The 20644-nt window shown below is 38.0% G+C and overlaps 1 protein-coding gene across 1 annotated transcript in view; it reads left to right on the forward strand.

Annotated features, from left to right (window-relative positions):
* adgra1b (adhesion G protein-coupled receptor A1b) overlaps positions 1-20644 on the forward strand; it is a 243757-nt gene that overhangs the window by 45924 nt on the left and 177189 nt on the right. Inside the window, exons 3-6 of the mRNA XM_087803267.1 lie at positions 2566-2637; positions 5695-5766; positions 5883-5954; positions 7863-8026. Coding sequence (XP_087659393.1) covers positions 2566-2637; positions 5695-5766; positions 5883-5954; positions 7863-8026 — 380 coding nt within the window. The remainder of the gene's footprint in view (positions 1-2565; positions 2638-5694; positions 5767-5882; positions 5955-7862; positions 8027-20644) is intronic.

A 20644-nucleotide genomic window follows, 5' to 3' on the forward strand; every position in this document is an offset into this window, starting at 1 on the left:
AAGGCATGGAGGCCACCTTAAAGTAAACTGTAAAACATGAACTACCAGAGCTTTTAGAAGTTTTCATGTGAACCCCTCCTACTCCGGTGTCTTCTGTACCCACCTAAACAAAGAGCTTGTTGGAAGATTCATGCAGCGCCAATGAACGAGGGAGATGGACTGTTTGTTGTCGGCCCTTTATTAAATCAAGCAGTCTTTCCTGGAGCCGACAATGTTAATCTGTGCTCTGACTGTTGGATCTACCGCCCGATAGGATAATCCACGCCATCGGCTTGCAACTCATCTGATTTGATATTTGATCTGAAAGTGGATATTTAGACTTCAGGGCTGTCTTTCCCTTTCAGCCCGCAAGCGAATCACAACCCACCCCCTGAATATTATCGGAGTCAATCAGGGAATCTGTGTTGTCCTCATCCAAGTCCTGCCAAATGAAATATATTTACGGCATTAACTTTTTTTTCCTGTTTATTTGGAGGGCACGATGTATATTGATGAACATCTTCATTTATTGAGGATGTAAATATGCTAGATTATAGCAACTCATTTATGTCTGCAGTTCCCTGACAGGTGAGGAAAAGACATTTGACAGACAAGAAAAACACTCCAATGATGGAGAGACCAGTTTCACTTCATCCAGTTTTCCAGATGGATTTCAAAGGAGATGTATGATTGTGAGCGTGTTATGTCGAGGGGTAAATCATTTTAATGTTTGGTTCTAATCACTCAAAATATGAACCGTGGTACAAATTCTTGAGCAGGATGAAGGGCCAGTTATCTTGAGATCAGAGGCACCTCGACTGGGATAGGATCAGTTTAAAACATGTACTACAAGGACACACGGAAAAAACTCAAAAGGGAGAGGAACAAAAAGGTAGTGTTTTTTTTTAATTACAACGGTACTATTTTTTTTCTTGTTGGCATTCAAATACTCCAAGGGCAGCATGTCGTCCAGGACTATTGTAGAATGATTTGTTGAGTGTAATAATGGTTGGAAATTTCCTCTTTGCTTGGTGATCAATAAGTACATCTTGTCATTGTGCTTCTCGATGAACCGTATCAGATTTTCTATTGTTCAATGTGTCAAACTCGATAATTGAGTAGAAGAGAATAGATTGAGTATTTACAGTATTTGATTCCAGCTTTCATGAAGTAAATGACTTTACACTCTGTACATTTTTCATTTTCTGAAGGATTATCCGTATTGATCTCCTGTTTGCAATAGTTAATCTGTCTAAATATGTTCTATTTTTTTTTAGCTTTTTCCTGATGCGTCTGTCAAAGGCCACACCCCCTTTATCAGGTCATTTTATTTTGTGTAGCTGCGTCTTGTTCTAGAACTCCTTCTTGAAAGTGTCGGCTCTGGTTTAGCTGTTGGCGATCTCCCTGATTTTCAACATTTCAATTTTAAAAAGAGTGAAAACCATAAGTAGACACCAGAACCTAACATAAATTCCTTTGCGCGGCAGTGTTACTCTGATGCTGCCTATTTTTCTTGTTGCTAGGCATTGGGCAGCATGGCTAAAATATCATGGTTTTTTTTATTATTATTATTTTCCTTGCCAGAGTGTTCTTTAAACCACTTAATCCACTATTTCTGGAACTCCTGTGTTGTTCTTGGTATTATCTTGATCTTTAAAGTATATATATATTTTTTTAGTGTTGTTTTGATTGTTTAAGCGCTTTGTGACCCTGGTCTGGAAAAGCGCTATATAAATAAAAATTACTTACTTACTTACTTACTTTCAATGAGAACATTAAATAAGTACCACTTTAAAACCATGTTCTCCCAAATGGCAATGGTAAGTTACTTGTATCCATATTATTCTATTTATATTAAAATTATAATCTTGAGTCAAAATGATTATTGAACATATTCATCACTAGCAGAAAATTTGCAGAAAATCAACGTTGAACCCTACCACAAATACATTTGTTTTTCGGACCTTCGGGTCACCTTGACCCTGAGATAGCACAAGGTTTAAAAGTATCAATCATGGGTCTTAGCCTAAAAACATTCCTGCAGTAGACGTCGTTGAACTTGTACGAATTATGCACCGTTACAGAGGTATATTAAAAATGTAATCTTTCAAAACAAATGACAGTTTTTAGTGCGTACTGGTTAAGTGCACAGTCCTTTTTCCTGAACTTCTAGCTTCCTTTTTATGGTATTTTGACACGCATTTCCGTGTTTTAGTTTGCTCGTCACCTTTATTGTGCCCAGCTTTATGGCTTCTTCGTGTGTTTCATTTGACTGCGCTCAACTAGACCTTGCTGGAAGCTTTAACCTTTTATCTTTATTCTATTTCTGTGTCACATTCAAGTTTTACTTGGACTTTTTAGCACAATCATGTTTGATTCCATGTCCTGTCATCTTTTGTTTCCAATCACATCTTGATTATTAGTGACAATTACAAACGCCTACTAATGCTTTGCTTCAAAAACAATACTAAACTAAACTAACTAAATAATCCAACAACAATTACACCATGACTGGATTAAATGAATCTAAAAAAAAGGGTGTCCTGAATGTTGTCTGACTAGATGTCTCTTTCTCTGTCTCCTCAGGGATCTAAAGAATAATTTGATAAGCACAGTGGAGCCCTGGGCTTTCCGTGGTCTGCTGGCTCTGAAGAGACTGTAAGTATCACTAAGTCGAGTCATTCTGCCTTTTAAAAAAAAAAAAGAATCCAACACAGCCTTCTGATTCAGTTAAAGCAATTCTGACGGCAAGATTCCCTCCAACCCCTTCTTTAAAATGTTAATACAACAAGACACATTCCTAACCAGGAGCTGTCGAGCAAGTCTGCTAGATATAAGACAGCTTCATGTTTTGTCAAGTGAAACATGACCAGAAGCTGAAAAAGAGGATAAGCTTTTTCGTTTTTTTTTCCCTCTTCTGGTTTTCAAAGGACAAGTACCGACGACCTTCTGCTGAGATTGTCGCTTACATAAAAAAAAAAAAAAAAAGCAGTTGATTATTTGAGCGGTTTAAAAAAAGTTACAACGTGACTCACTGAGTGGAAAATGTTATGAAGTGTTTGTTTGTATTGGAGAGACTTCTGGTTGACCAGGACAATCTATAAACTTTATATAAAGATGCAACGCGGAGCGACCGTTTCTGCTGGCTCGCTCTACTCTGTGATTTGGGTTTGATTCGGGATTAAAAGACTGTGATATTGTCTTTAGTGTTGGTGCCAAAACAATAACTGGCGTTCACAAAACTATAGTGTTCCCACAGATGTAGATACAGATGTAAAATCCTCGTGTGCTGCTCAGAAGTTAGATTTTTTTTTTTCGGATTCTCGTTTTGTGGCAGTTCCATTTCATTACTTGTGTGGCTTTTCACCACATATACGCATCCCTGTTAAAAACTAGTCAAAACTTTAAATCCTATAAGTTATTCCATTTTAGTGCCTTAATTATATTGTATTTTTGTATGTAACAGGTGACAATATTTTGTGCTTGACACACATTTTAGGGATGGCAGAAACTAGTGATGCTCTAATAAAGCTTCACAAAGCAGTGTCATTATTTTCAGAGCACACTAGATGGCGGTCTCTGCACTATTTTCCTTTGTTTTAAACTAGAGATGGTTTGATGAAGCTTCATGAAGCAGTGTCATGTTGTTTAGAGGTCAGTAGGTGGCGCCATCAGTTTAAAAATGTTGTTCAAAACAAAGAAATAGTGCAGAGACCGCCATCTAGTGGACTCTGAAGATAATGACACTGCTTCATGAAGCTTCATCAGACCATCACTAGTACAAACTACTCTCTAGGGGTTTACTGTTTGCACAAGTTTAATCCCTGGACTCACACATAGTCTTGTGGTACAGAATTGATTTATTTTTATTTTCATTAAGTATAGTTATTATTCATCGGAGGAGTCTGGGACCGGGTGTTTCCACTAAAATAGGATTAATGTCTAATTTGTCCTGAAGTTGGATATGAAGCAGTTGCAGGAAATTAGTCGATAACAATATACACAAATCAAAACACCGTTTGCAAACATTAAACTGCTATTAAAGAGCTCTGAAACATAAATCTGAATTCATAACTGATGGGCTTGCAACAAACGCATCCTTCCCCGGATGGTTCTTCACTCGGTACACAATGGATGAAGATCATTTTTAAGGTCCAGAGTCGCAAATTTAATCAGACACATTTGAGGGATGCAATTAGAACATATCATTGATTTTTATCTAGTGATCTTCTAAACACCAGAGCAGGTATTTTAACTGATATATATATATATATATATATTTGTTAATTTTATAGTATAACTAATTGCAGAGGTATTTGCTGTCTGAATGCTGGTTTACTTGACCTTGTTTTTATTATTAAATTAAAAAATCATTACACATGTATATATGTCAAAGTACAAATTGGAATCCAGTAGGATCTGGAATCCAATTAGTACAGATTGGAATTCCAATAGTCAGATCCCAGTTCAGTAGTATAATTCCGATCTGTCCTAGGAGGATTCCAGATCCTACTGGTATCCAATCTGTACTGTGACATATATATATTGTGTATATATATATATATAGTATATGAAAAACACAAAGCTAGTTAAACAATATGTCATTTGTAACACATTCTTGAGGTAGCATTCCAATGTTTTTGCACTTTATATATATTTTTGTTGTTTTTGATTAGACTCATATTGATAGTCTTGAGGTGTTTATCGACCTGTCCTGGTGAGGAACAAGCTAAGCCAACAGACAAATATTTACTTTCTATATATACATATATATATATATATATATATATATATATTTAGCTAATTCTATAGTAAAACTAATTTCAGAGGTATCTGCTGTCTGAATTCTGGTTTACTTGACCTTGTTTTTACGTTAATTAAAAAAAAAGGAAATATATATATATATATATATATATATATATATATCAAAAACACAAATCTATTTGTAACACTTTCTTGAGGTAGCGTTCCAAGATTTTTGCATTTGTATATATATTTTTGTTGTTTTTTGTGATTAGAATAGTATTGATGGTCTTGACGTCTGTTTATCGACCCGTCCTGGTGAGGAAAGAGCTGAGCCAATGGACAAAGATTTACTTCCAACCACCTTGGCCAACTTTTCAAAATGTCTGAAGGAATTAGACGGTGGATTAAAAGAGACCCCGGACGAGTTTCCTCCCCGACATCCTTGTCTCACAGTCGTTCGACTCTCCACTCGAGCATCTTTTTCAACTTTAATTGAGCCGTTCTCTGGACTCGTCCCCCTGCACTTTGAGTGACATGATTGCAGGCCTGCTTGTTTGCGGGATCCGGGTTTGGCAGGCGGCGAGTTTAGCCGAGCTGATTCCGGGGCGCGTGTGCGTCAGGCTCGGGGAGCAGCAGAGTGCTAATTTAAGTGCTCCCAGACTGGTGATTACTCAAGTGCTTTGCTTATTTTCCCACAGCTGTTTCAGCTAAGCAGCTCTTTAATTACACGGCCGTGGAACCGTGGACGCGACAGAGATCCACGCCTGCCTTTCACATGTATACGTGTTTTCATGTGTGCGCCAGAGACGACGGGGGCGGCGTGTTTTGCGAACCGGTCAAGAAGGAAATTGAAAAGCAGGAATTAATGTATATTTCACAGCAGCTCAGCCAGTCCAGATGGTTAATGTATACATTAAATGCAGCAATTTGTCAATTATGAATGTCATATCGAGCTTGTTTTTATTCCAGCGACCTCTCCGGAAACAGGATTGGCTGCCTGTCGTCGGAAATGTTTCTGGATCTTGGCACCCTCTCCAAATTGTGAGTGATGCTGAAATTGAAAACATCCAGAATGTGTTTGGATGCGGACGTGGACGACCACGACGACAACGATGCTAATGCTATTGTGTTTGTCCTTCTCTGTTTTCCTTCGACAGAAATCTGTCCGGAAACATCTTCTCCACTCTGACGATCGGACTCTTCACGCACCTTGTCGCTCTGAGAGTCCTGTAAGAAAGAAACACTCACAGATATGAGAACAATTCTGGGAAACATTTTTTATATAATTCTAAAATTATCTTCAAACCTTTTTTTCTATGGAGTACCAAAAGTGACAAAGCAAGATAAATAAATGGATGTTCCATTAAACAAAACAAAAATGGTTATTCTAAATTATATAATATATATAGCCTCTTTATAATTATAATAAAAAAAAATAATTTAATAAATAAATATTTTGTTCATGTTTCCAGGAAGAAAAGCAATAAAATAGATAAATATTTTAATATTATATAAATAGTAATGATCATTAAATAAATGTGTCATTAAATAAATACATTAAAATAAAATGTAACTATGTTGCGTATGTCAAAAAACCTTATTTTTTTAAATTATTTGATTTATTTAATAATCACTGGAACACAAAGAAATCAATCAATTATTAGAAATGAAGAAATGCATCCTTCATTAAATAGTAAAATGATGTTTTATTAATTAATACAAAAGCACAAACTTGAACATCAAACAATGTGTCTCAAATTTCACACTTCTCTAAGTGCACTGCTTTACAGTACACTGTAATTCAGTGCACTTACTTAGGCAGTGCGTAAATGACAACAGCATCTCAAATCAAACTCTGCTGCTACACACTTACAGGAAATGACTCGACAATTTCTTCTTCTACTACATTTTAACGCTGATTGCAACCAGTCGTTGAAACACTATCACTGACACTTGACAGCACTTTTCGCCAATTGAGACAAGTTAATAAGTTGTTTCATTGTGTTATTATTTCTGTTCCGTAAGTTAAAACAAGTGTTTTCTCGAGCCATTCGAGACGTAGGTCCAAACGTAGCGTCATCTACGTCACTAAGATGGCGGCCATTGAGGGTAGAAAGTGTCCATCGATCCACACTCAATTTTATGGCAGTATAAGTTCACCAATTGAATTTTCGCACACTACTCGGGGTGAATGCATTGGGCTACTCAAAATATTAAGTTGCACAATTTGGGACACGCCACGAGTTTCTTTTATTGAGTGTACTTCAACAAATAATTCATGGTTATTATTCCATAATGCATTTATACATTTTTATTTCGCTGCTTTTGGTTCCTCAAATATCTGCCAATCAGTGAAATGTTCTCACATACAAATCAACTAAACAGAAAAACGTGTTATCGACCTGTGAAATACACAATCACTGTAAGCAGCCGGTTCCAAATGATTGGATATTAAGATGTCAATCACACTGAAGTGTGATTTCTCCAAACCTCTCCCCTCGTCCTCTCTTTATGATCAGAGACGAAGCCATTAAGAAATGCTGGCATCAATATTGAATTCATAATACAGTTGTGACCCTTAAAATCGTCTCCATCACCACTATTATGTAACTTGTTTGTCATATTGTTGTTTTCTCATATGTATATAATATGTATATATTAGTTAAACTAGTCGTCAGTTTAAAAATGCTTACTATAAGTGATAAGAAAAATGATTATGCCGAGAGTGGTTCCTCTGAAAAATGGTCTAGACTGATCCGAACGTGATTCACAACATTAGGTATTAAAAGAACCACAAACAACGTTTGAACGTCATCCAGCTACTGGAATTGTAAACGGTGTGTCGAGAACGATTTTAGCAACAGCTTAGCTGCGGCACGCCGTTTTCACGGCCGACGTTTTTTTGAGGAAAGCAGGTGTAACTAATGATATTCAACAATGGCTGTCTGCCACCTCGGCGAGCCAGCGGAACTGTGCCAGTGAGTCAGCACGCTCCCAACCTAACAAACTGAAGCGCACAAATGATGCAAAGCCGCCGTAAATGTAATTTATCGCGGCCGTTTAAATTAATAGATCAAACGCTCGCTCTGATTCTAAATGTCCTTTTCTTCCCCCCCCCCTCCCCCACACCTCGCCAGCCACTTCAGCACAGAGACCTTGTTTTGCGACTGTCAACTCAAGTGGTTGCTCATGTGGGTCAGGAACAACTCGGTGAGGGTCGGCAACGACACCGTGTGCGTGTTTCCCACTCACCTACATGGTCTGCAGTTCCGGGACCTTCGTGACCAGCAGCTTCGATGTGGTAAGAGATGTTTCGACCTAACTTTGACAGCGTTCTGTAGCTACTAAAGTGCTATGAAAGATACTATTTGAACCTCCTTACTGTTATTATTGTATACTTGGGTCTGGATATATTTCGATTTATGGCTGTGAGAATGGTGAAAATGCCGTTTGGCGTTTATTTTATATTTGTTAGGATACACTTTTGAAAAGTTAGGGGAGTCAAAGATGCGTATTGATTCTGAGTTTTGAGCAGCTTTATTGAAACACATTTCTTTACCCAAAGTATGGCTGGTGGATTACGCTGTTTGTTTCTTATCGTAAAATCTACATTCAGCAGCATTTATGTGGGTTTTTTCTTCAGGAAAAGAGTGTTTGCTTCATAACTATACTCAGTTGACCTCATGAAGCAAATAAAACAATGAATTTTTATCCAATTATATCGATTAAAAAAATTAAGTTTTGAAGCCTTATTTGACCAGGCGTCATTGAAAATGAAATCATTCTTGGGAGAAGTACAATCCATTGATATTACTGCTGGAAGTTGGACACATGGTTGAAAAAGGATACATTTCTGTTAAACTGTTATTTAGCCAAACATGTGAAATTGGTGTATAAATTGTGACTTCATATTGTTTTCACTCATGGTTTTACACATTTGGTCGCGACCGCAACATCTGCTGACATGTATTCTTGTCAGATGGAGAAAGTGGCTCTCAAGTAGTGATGGTCTGATAAAGCTTCATGAAATAGTGTCATGTTGTTTAGGGGTCAGTAGGTGGCGCCATCAGTTTAAAAATGATGTTTCATTAGAACAATTGTTCAAAACAAAGGAAAATAGTGCAGAGACGCCATCTAGTGGACTCTGACAATAATAACACTGTTTCATGAAGCTTCATCAGACCATCACTAAGAATAGAAATTGAACTAAAAATATTATTGTTTTATGGATGGTTTTGAGTCAAACTCAGACGTTAGAAGGCCCGGGTTCAGTATTGTACTAGATTTTAAACGTAAGTCAAATCTCAGATTGACTTTCCTGCTCAACACAGACTTGCCCCAAACTTGATTTCCAACACCACTCTCTCTTTGCTCAGATTCGAGAGAAATCATGTCAATTAGTGAAGAGCATCTTTGTGATGATAATGATTTAAATACGATAATAAAGAGTTCTACTACAAGAGTGACTCGTCAAAATAAAACCAAAAATAGCAAAGAATATGAAAAAAAATCAATAATGTCAAAATATATTTTTTTATTAAACAATAGCCTGAAAAGAATACAAATCAAGAAAGACTTACAACAATGTAAAAAAAAAAATGTCCATAAGTCAAGAAAGTCCTATACATGACATTGGTGATTTGGTGCAACCAGGTGAAAATAGGAAAACACCAAAAAACATGCAAGGAAATAAACGCCACATCCGGAAAATCATAGGTACAGAGAAAAAAGATTACAAACCAAGAGAAGACAAACTCCCTGGTGTGGAACAGTTACGTTCCGACACCAATAAAAGACAATGATCAGCAGAAAAATGAATGAAAGATTGAACAAAATAAAACCTTAAGGAGTGAAAGATTGAACAAACCTGTAGGAGTGTGTTTAGGTTTAAGACATAGTTCATTGGTGTTAATCTTTATTGTTACATCATCTTTATTGCAGAGTAAAGAACTGTTTGCAGTCCACAATCATACTGCGTAACTAGAAAAATAATCACGTTAAAAGATGTTCCTCATTTGCCTGAATGTCATGTAAGGGCAATCTCAGCCCACTCCTCAACATACGAACCCACTTTCCTTCGCGCTGTCCTCCCGCTTCACATGGCGGTGATGGGGGGGGGGGGGGTTGTATCTTATTTGATAGAATCACTCTCATCTCCTTACATCTGCTTCACACGGGGGGAATATTGCTCTGGAATGAGAACCATTGGTTCGTGGAGGCCTGATGGGTGTGTATGTTGTGTTCAGTCGCATTAAAATGTACACATGCATGCAAAACAGGATGTCAGACAGTTTGGTGAAAACTAACGAGGATAAATCGACCTGATATTTCAAAACAATTTGTCAGGCATGTCCTGAAACACCAGCGTCACTCACGCTTGTTCTCTTATACCCTAATTAAATGTGTTTTTTTTTTAATGTGCTTGGACCAAACCAAAGCAATTACAGGCTAATTCTGCATACTCCACTGACAAAGAGCCATTAGCAGGATCTAGTAGGAGGACAAGAAGAGCCCCTTCTATGCCCGAAAGGCTTCCATTATGGGATTAGGGCCACGGTCGGATCCTTCTCCTCACAAAAGCCAACCTTCAAGGATTCCCCTCATAAGGCCGTGGTCACGTTGTTCCACTCTAAAGCAGTTAAGGAGAGAGTTTTTACTTCTTTCCCACTGATGCAATACTTTTTCAGTATTTTGATGCAACAACTGAACCTTTTTTTTTTTTTTTTTGAAGACGTATTTCCTCTGAGAGAATACTTAAAGTTGAAAAAGCTGTGAGTCTGGCGTGTAAATGTTCAGGTAACGGTATGGACGGAGGACAGTCAGAGTACACTCTGCACATCACAATTGTTTTGTTTTTTTTTAAAGAGAAAAAAACTGGTTGAGAAAACACTAGTCTTTACCTAAAGCCGTGCATCATGTGGAGTTTCTTGGAAACGATGGTAATCTAGTATAATTACACTGCTATAGTATAAAAGTAAAAATGGTGTGAATATAACGGTGTATGATTGCCAAGAAAAAAAAATGCTGTTTAACCAGGAATTTAAAAGACAGATGGTAGAGTGGTTGCCTGCAGTCCAAAAGGTTGCAGGTTCAATCCCAGCTCCAGACAAGCTTGTGTCATTGTGTCCCTGAGCAAGACACTTTACCCTGATTGCTCCTGAGGGCAGATTCGGCGCCATGTGGTGCAGCCTACTCCCATCAGTATGTGTGAATGGCTGTCAAAGCGCTTTGTGACCCTGGTCTAGAAAGGCGCTATATAAATAGAGATTATTATTATTATTATTATTATACCTGAAGAGGTGTAGTTAGAAGGACTAATTCAAGACGTGTTATTCGCCTCATGATTTTCTGAAATGTTCCAGTTAATGTCCAGAAGTTTAATGCGTCAAAGGAGCAATTTCAGTTTTTAAAAAGTAAAGTTAATGTTAAAACTCGCAGTTCATTGAGTATGTTCTTGAAGTCGCCTGCAGAAAAAAACGGAATTCATGTACAAATCAACCAAAAAAAAAATGGTCTATTGGATCAGGTGACTCATCAAGTGCTGGAAGACGGATGGTGATTAACTGTTACTTATTAGTCGATACTTCAACCCAGTGGAAATGTTTCCAGTGAAGAATGAGAAATTGAGTTATGAATCGGTGCTTAAAAGGTTCTCTAAAGTATAAAATCATTGGAAAACATGAAATTAACAATTGATTTTTTTTTTCAAAATGAACAAACAAAGCAAAATTTAGCTTAGGATGTGTTCAATTCCATTTGCCCTTTGAGTATAATTTATGTATATTAAAATTACCATCAGGGATTATTAATCCCATTCTAAAATAAAGCACTGATTTATTCGTCAAAAAAATACTTTTTGTCATGATCCCACCCATTTTCCCTAACTTCTCTTAAAGACTTCTCTACAGTATAATAATATGTAATTAGCTCAAGAACACACTGCATATTAAAATATAAATAAAATATCGCGCTATTTCTATTCTTGATACGGCATCGATATTTAAAAGACAAATGTTTTACTTTTAATTCAGTTATTTAATGGTTTATATTTCAATAATACAATACAAATAAAAGACAATCATTCAATGTTGTATTTACAATTTACGCTCAAATATTCACAGCGTTTATTCATTTGTGTGCTACAATTAAACCCACTAGTTAGCAACATTCATTCTTTCCTCCGTGCCAAAGTAACGACAAGCAGCAATGGCTTAAAAAGAAAGGCTATAGCAGCTTTTAAAGCTGATGTTTGGGCTCATTTTGGCTTTAAATCACATTTTAAAGTTGAATAATTAAACGCGTACAGATGGTGAAAATTGCATGTTGTTCCAGGTTGTTTGAGATGTTAATGCACTTCATTGATTATTGTTAATTATTTAAGTTTACATTTTTTGTTCAAATTTTTTGAGAAGCACTTTCCTACAAACACTTTTACATTCAATTAGAGAAAGTATTCGCTCATTTCTTTGTTGTAAAATCCCAAAAAAGTGTTGTTTCTTTAAGAGGAAAAACTATTGTTCTTCCTACAGTATTGCAATATATCTTATCGTCACAAGTGTATCGTGATACATATTGTATCGTCACATTCTTGCCAATACACTGCATACACACACAGGAGGGTTCAATTATGTTGGTTAAGATTTGCGGTGTCGTCTATGACACATCAATGAATTCCATTCATCACTGAGGGGCCTGTGAAGGACGTGTGAAAACACAATTTTAGTTTGGATTTTTTTCCGAGACAAGATGGGTCACAGATTCCTGGATGGTGTATTCCAGCTCCCCTGTCCTTGGGTGTGTACGGAGCGTGTGCAGCCTCCAAATGAGGCGGAACAGAGGGCGCTTCCTGCCGGGATCATGCGCTTCCTGTGTTCAGGTCAAGGCAAACGTCTGTTAGACCCATGAAGCCGATCTCCTCCCGTGTTTTCAACCTTGAAAGAGCTTCACTCTTGCTCCGTATGTCCTCATCCAGTCCAGGAGCGTCACGTCTTCCACATCAACCCGTATTGACGTCCTTTTGCTTTTCCCTTTTTTTTTTTTTTCCTTTTTTTTTCGTTCAAATGCTGCTTTAAAGTGAGCGAAAACCATCCAGTGCAATATTTGGAGATTAAACAAAATCACGACTTGAATATCATCAGAGCTTGTCATGCGGCTTTGAAGCCGAGTCGCTCCTCCCCTCCGAGTGTGTACACTTTAGATATTGACTGGAGGGCAGAGCGATTACACAAACAGATTTGGATGCATTGATTTTGACATTGACTGAGCTCGTTTAATCTTTACAACTTCTCTGATGTCGGTCCAAAGATCTGGCGTCACATCACAGGTGGTGTCGGTTGAAGTCGTCACGTCATTTAGCAAGTGTTTTAATCTCGCTGGTGACTCCTTTCAAATGGGTGAGAGGCAGGGGACACCCTGGACAGGACGCCAGTCTGTCGCAGGGCAAAAAAAGACAGACAACCATTCACACACACAATGGACAATTTCCCAAAGAAAAAAGGGGGGAACAGAAAACTCCACACAGAAAGGTCACAAGTTGGCTTGGCCTGGAAGCGAACCAGCAACCTTCTGGCTGTGCCACGATTGCTGTAAATCACTTATACAATTAAACTTTCTAAAACGGGTTGATAGACTTTAAAACAAAAAAATACTGAATTATTCTTAACTATTGTTTGGGAAAGGATTAGATTGAAATGAAAGAGTACTTCTAAATGTTGGTATTTTAGACCAAAAAAACACTAACCAGGATAAATAACACAAACACTTGTTAAACATTGGCAGCAAATTAAATATGTATTAGACTTTTAATTAACTTGACAAACTAAATGAACCATTTGAAAAATGGACACGTATTCCCCTCTGGGACCCCCCTACCGAAGTGAAGCGATTATAGATGCATATTGTGTTTGTGTTGCTGATCTTTTCTTCCAAACTTGTGTTTGTCTTTATCTTTTTTAATTTTTTTGTAGTGATGGTCTGACGAAGCTTCATGAAACAGTGTCATGTTGTTTAGAGGTCAGTCGTTGGCGCCATTAGTTTAAAAATGACGTTTCATTAGAACAGTTGTTCAAAACAAAATAGTGCAGAGACGCCATCTAGTGGACTCTAAAAGTAATGACACTGCTTCATGAAGCTTCATCAGACCATCACTAGTTTTTACAATAACACTCACGAGTCTGTAGCTTAACCAGCGTAGCCAGAAAGTGTAGCAAAGTTACTTGTTGGTTAAATTGAACATCCAGGATCCAGTGGAATAGTTAGTTGATGGACTTCCTCCATGTAGCAGGACATGTTTGCATGTTCAGCCACATAAAAAAAAAAAAGCGTAATCCACCGAGTGTTCTTTAGAAGAAGTGCCGTTTTCATAAATGACAAAAATAGTCTCTTTCCCTCGGAATTGTTCTTTTTTTTTTGCCCTGAGAGGGAATGATCTTCGCTTATATACAAATTATATATGTCAGCACAGTGGTTCCCATGATGCTTTTCCCCGAGACACATAAAGCGTTAAGTAGTAATGACATCACTACAACTCTAGTCGTCAGCGATTTTCTTCCAAGGGAGTGTTTTGGGTATTTTTATAGCCAAATTACACCTCTCACATTCTCGCTTCAGAAAGCAGTTTCTATTTTCTTCTTTCACAACAACAAAAAAAAAAAAAGGATTTGTCGGTATTTAAATTTCGACTCGGCAAGTATGGGTATGAGAATCCACTAACTCGTCCAATAACTTCATGAATATCCTTCAAACTGGGACATGTTTGATTGACTCGGCGGCGACATATTCAGCCCTCACATTCATTTGACTCTCACGCCGACGATCACTTGCATTTAAATGCTGATTATAACATCAGCGGCGTCGCTGCTTTGCTCGTCAGGCGCAAAGAAGCGTGATTGATTGAAGTGCACACGGGGAAAGCGCCTCAGCGTTTTTCAAAAGCCATTATGATGAAGTCACCGCGACGTTTGCAGCATTTTGATGGCCTGCAGCCGAATAAGGTGAGACCCTAAACCGTAATCCAATAAGTGATACCTTTTAGAAGATGGTGATTATAATCACCTTTTTTCTTTTTTTTTTTTTTTTTTAAAAAGAAGCAATTTAAATCAGCATATTTGATGATATCCATGATTAAGTTCGGTGAGCATAGCATGCGTTTGAAACTTGCTAATTTTTTAGCAGGTTATGTCTTTGCATTTACTTTCCAAAAGTTTAGTTTTTTAAATGTATATATTATATAACACTAAGCAGAGTGGTTGATTTGACTGACATGTTCTATCACTGTATCCTTAATGGCCGGGGTTTAATCGCTCTTTCTTTTTGACCTGCTGGAACTTTCTCTCTTGACTCTCCAAGATGGACACAGATTGACTTTAAAATCCTTGTTCAGTTCTTCTCTGTATAACGTCACTGGGTGACGTCAGATACTAAGTCCATATTTTATACAGTCTATTTTGAGAAGACTTCAGGACCAAGGACAGCGCCGTCGCAGCATTTTTGTACTGTATTAAAAAAAAAAAGCTATCAAGGTTTTAATGAAAAAGACTTTGATGTTAATGTCTTTTTACTCAAGAACCTGTTCAAGTATAGTTTGATAGAAGTGAACATATCTGTAAGTAGTACTTTAAAACCAGTTTATTTTTTCATTAAACAACTGCTCACTGCAGTCTCTCATTCTTTAATGGCAACGATGAAATAAAAAAGGCTAAATTCAACACAGTTGTAACAAAAACAAAAAGATGTCAAACTTCTTATGCGTAGTTGATTTGACAGAGTTAAAATATTAAAGTAAATTAAGAACAGATGGGGCTAAAAGCAGCATATGTTAAAAAGAATTAAACTTGCGAGAGAAAAAAGTTAATTATTCAAGCACAATATATATGAGACACAGTGGATGAAGCAATATAATTGCATATAAACTATGTTAAACACAAGCAATGATCATATAAAGATCAACTAATGTGTTAATTTAAGTGTGTCTTAAATAGATGTTGGACTCTATTGTATCATCAGTATGTGTTTATTTGTTCATAACTCTTTTTATTGAAATATTTACGTTAGAAAATGTGGTTAAGGTAAGGTAAGGTAAGGTAAAACTTTATTGATCCCTCAGGAGGTCTCCTTTGGGAAATTGTTTTTTTACAATAGCCAGCAATTTTTCATAAACAATAAAAAATAATACATAAAAAATAAAATAAGAAGAACATAAAGAGGAAGAACAAGATGACACAATCTAAGTCTAAAGACAAAGACAAAGAACATAGGTCAAGGAAAGAAAAACAACAAAGACAAAGATACAAAGACTAACATGGAACAGAACATCCAGATACTCTCACTCCACTCCTGCCCCCGAACTCAGAATTGTACAATTTAATAGCCCGAGGGATGAATGAGTCCCTGAGTCTATTTGTTTTGCACCTGGGTAGGAGCATTCGTGCACTCATTCTGCTTCTCTGCTCACTGATGACAGTGCTGAGAGGATGACTGTCATCGTCCATGATGGACAGTAGTTTGTTCAATGATCTCCTCTCAGCAACTGTCACCAGTGAGTCCAGCTTCATTCCAACCACAGAACCAGCCCTCCTGATCAACCTGTCCAACCTGTTGACACTCCTCTTGGACACATTTCCACCCCAACACACCACAGCATAGAACAGGACACTGGCCACCACAGACTGGTAGAACATGCAGAGGAGCTTCTTGCAGATGTTAAATGAACGAAGCCTCCTCAGAAAGTACAGTCTACTCTGAACCTTCTTATACACATGGTCTGTGTTGCAGGACCAGTCCAGTTTACTGTCCATCCACACACCGAGGTACTTATAGTTGTCCACTATCTCCACCTCGTCGCCTCTGATGGACACTGGACGTGGCTTTGTCCTGGACCTCCCGAAATCCAAGACCAGCTCCTTGGTTTTTGAGGTGTTCAGCTGCAAGTGGTTCCTCTCACTCCAGTCCACAAAGTCACGTATCAGACTCCTGTACTCGTCTTCGCTGTTGTCCCTGATGCATCCAACAATGGCAGTGTCGTCAGCATACTTCTGGACGAGACTCAGCTCTGAGTTGTAGCAGAAGTCTGAAGTGTAGATGGTGAAGAGGAGAGGGGCCAGTACTGTCCCCTGAGGTGCTCCTGTACTGCACACCATAGTGTCAGACTTGATGTCCTTCAGCCTGACATACTGTGGTCGATCAGTAAGATAGTCCGTAATCCAGGAGACCAGACCAGGGTCCACATGCATCTTAGTCAGTTTGTCCTGCAGCAGAGTGGGTTGGATAGTGTTGAAGGCACTAGAAAAGTCCAGGAACAGGATTCTCACTGAACCGCTTCCTTTATCCAAGTGGGAGTAGGTCCGATGCAGGAGGTGAAGGATGGCATCTTCCACACCAACTGCTGGCTGGTAGGCAAACTGCAGGGGGTCTTGCGCGTGCTGGACTTGTGGCGTAAGATGTTTGAGGACCAGCCGCTCCAGTGTCTTCATCAGCTGCGAAGTCAGTGCCACCGGTCTGTAATCGTTCAGCACACTCGGTCGGATCTTTTTAGGGACTGGAACGATACAGGAAGTCTTCCACAGAGTTGGTACTTTCCCCAGCCGTAGACTGAGGTTGAAGACATGCTGGAGTGGCTCAGCTAGTTCAGCAGCGCAGGTCTTTAGCAGTCGAGCAGACACCTTATCAGGACCAGCAGCCTTCCCTGGACGAATCCTCCGAAGTACATCCTGTACCTGGAGTGAGGTGAAGCTGGGAAGTGGTTCTGTGGAGCTGGGGGGGGCACAAGAAGGTTAAGACCCGCCCACTGAAAACACTTGTTTTTCTGTAGATTAAATCTTGTTTATCATAACCACACCCACTCTGATGGTAGAAGGGACTCAAAATATAAGTATATTTATATATATCATAATAAAGATAAGTCATGGTATTATAATATATATTAATAATTATAATATTGTGATAATGATACTTATTTTATTCAAATTTCACTTCACAACAACTGCTAAAGATAAATGCGAAAGTATCAAAGGAATTAACGTTTTAAAATCCTTCTCTTCTTATGTGCCAGTGTTCTGCTTCATAGAGCAAAAAAGGAAAGAAAAAAAAAATGTGTGTAACCTCATCGTCGTTTTTCCTCCGGCTGAGTCACACATCCACTGAAATCCAAACACAAAAAAAAACCCTGCTCTTGATCACGTGTCTGTTTTTATCTGTGCCTTTGCTTTTCTGGCACACATACTGACACACACACACACACACACATACTCGAGTACATCCAATAATTGCATTTTTCTCTGGCTGTGTCCAAGGGGCAAATGCGAGCAGCCACATTGGGATCCTTGGCTCAAAGTATCATTTCAACAATATCAGCATCAGTCAAGTCAACAGTCCGCGGCCCCTGCAGTGCCGTCACCCGCAGGAGATAACCACGTCACAGCTTCTGTTGCCGGGGACGATCATGGAGCGCTCGCACTCCAGCAGGGTCAGTCGGAGTAATTACTCAGATATGTCATCGCAGAAGATGCGGCGACGGGATTTAGTGCTACATTAGGAAGCGTGGCCGTTTTGATGATGACTTATTCACAAATGAGCAGTATTGAGGTCACAGCCCGTTTATAGTTCGGCTTGGTTAAGACATTAGAATAAACTCTCGCTGCAGCTCCATTGTCGCCCGTGGGGGGGGGAAGGAAGGAGAGGATTTTACCATCCATTATATGTCAGAGCGAATGATTGGACGACAGGTCTGCTTGTGTTTTATTTTATGAACTCAAAATTTAAAGAACAATGAGTTGCCGATTCTTATTCAAAGAAAATACTAAATAATGGTAATTACTGAGTGAACTAAATGAATCCTCTGGCTTCCATCTGGGTCATTTTAGAAAATCGCTGCTCTTCGTGACAGGGTCGCAGGTATATATATTATGTAGATTTTCGCTGTAAATCTGGGCAATATTCCATATTTACTACATAATCAAAGCTATTATGGTATTTACGGTGTAGTAATTTAAAAAGTCTATCCAAGTACAGCAATGGAAAATAAATCTGGTTGTTTTTTTTGTAGAAACTTATAGAAATATGTGTCCGTTTTTAATACTTGGACATAAAACAACTGATTCAATTACAACATTGATAACACATTTAGGATTCATTTTTTATGAAAACCCCTGTATGTCAAAGTTGTGCAACTGCTTTCTTTGTTGTGTTTTACATTATTATTACGTTGTATAGTTGTGTTACATTCACACATAATTCCACATAAGATACACGTTGTACTATGTGCTAGTCAAAACACACAGTATTTGTATTAGTCAATTTAAAAATTGACATTGTTTAAATAGGACTTTCTAAATTATAATTATGTTATTGTATTAACTGTAATATTATGTAATAATAACATATTGTAGTTATATGTAGTTTATTAGTTATTGCTAATATTTCTAAATAAGTTTACTGTATCCGTTAATATGTGATTGTTTCTTAGTTTTTTTTTTAATCCTGCATTACTTAAATATCCCTAATGTGGCACAGATTAAGGTATATCAATCTATTTTATTGTTGCCAAATTCAGGTTTAACTTCAAATACATGAAGTGGCAATATGTGCAATCATGTGGTGTTAAATGTGAAAGTATATTCTGTGGTTTTAAAACCTGAAATCATCAGAATTAATAAGCAGAATCAATATATATGAATTGTTGCTAAACACTTATTTACATATAAAGTAAATGCAAAATGCATCAATAGTTTACCATCATGGTACAAAGCTGTGTTTGCCTTCTTAGTCCAAACCTGTGGTATCGGATTCCAGAGGATTGGCTCTGAAGAAAGACCTCCCTTTATTCCCCGGATCAGCTTTTCGACTCCCCTGTCAGCTAATCTGGCTGTTATCGTAGCCACAGTCTGACACAAAAGGCTTGAGACGCAGCCAGCTGCAGGTAAATAATCCAGTCCACGGCTTTTGACGCTGGTTAACGTTTGTGTATGTAGCGTGTGCATGTAGAGTCAAGGAGAGTCCACAGCGGCGCTCAAGGCTCTTCTCCTTTATCAGCTGCTGTTCACCTCACACTCCAACAGCATGTGAGACGATGCAGGCATGAGGGGGGAGGAGGGATGTGTGTGACCTTCATGTAATATGTGTGTGTTTGTGTTGACGGCCTTAAAGGCTTGTGTGTATCCCAGGCATAACCGACATGTTTTCATTAGTGTGGCGTTGATACAGGAAGAGACGAAACGACTGAAATTAAAGAACCCGAACATTTCATCTTGAAGAGATTAGTCGCAGCTGTTGTTTGAAGAAAACTCTGATCTTGAGCTCGAGTGGTTCCACACCTTTTGTCATCACAGATGTTCTTGGTTCCTTGAATCAAGACATTGAAATGACACACTGATAAGGAGGGGTTACAACAATAATAGCTGTAATAAAAAGAGATGAATATTTTGTTTTCTTGTTTAAGTTATGGCGTAATATACACTGATAAGGCTTTGTCTAAAAATACAAATATTCAACTTGTGTTAAAAATGACAGTGGACCCTACCTATTGATGGTCTGATGAAGCTTCATGAAGCAGTGTCATTATTGTCAGAGTCCACTGGATGGCGGTCTCTGCACTATTTTCCTTTGTTTTTAACAACTTTTCCAATGAAATGTCATTTTTAAACTGATGGCGCCACCTACTGACCTTTAAAAAACACAACACTGCTTCATGAAGCTTCATCAACACATCACCAACCTCAACCATATATATTTGGTTGCATCAATTGCTCTATATTTATATTTTTTGTAGTGACCGATCAGACGTCATTAAGACTAGCAGTGATGCGGATATATATACATGAAATTCACTATATTATTGGCACCATAAGTAAGGTGGATGCGATCATTATTTTAAATTAGATTAGTTTTGGTATAACTTCATTAATCCCTTGGGAACATTTCTTAG

Source organism: Callionymus lyra, chromosome 11, assembly GCF_982586985.1.
Source record: "Callionymus lyra chromosome 11, fCalLyr1.hap1.1, whole genome shotgun sequence".
Taxonomy (NCBI): Eukaryota; Metazoa; Chordata; class Actinopteri; order Syngnathiformes; family Callionymidae; genus Callionymus; species Callionymus lyra.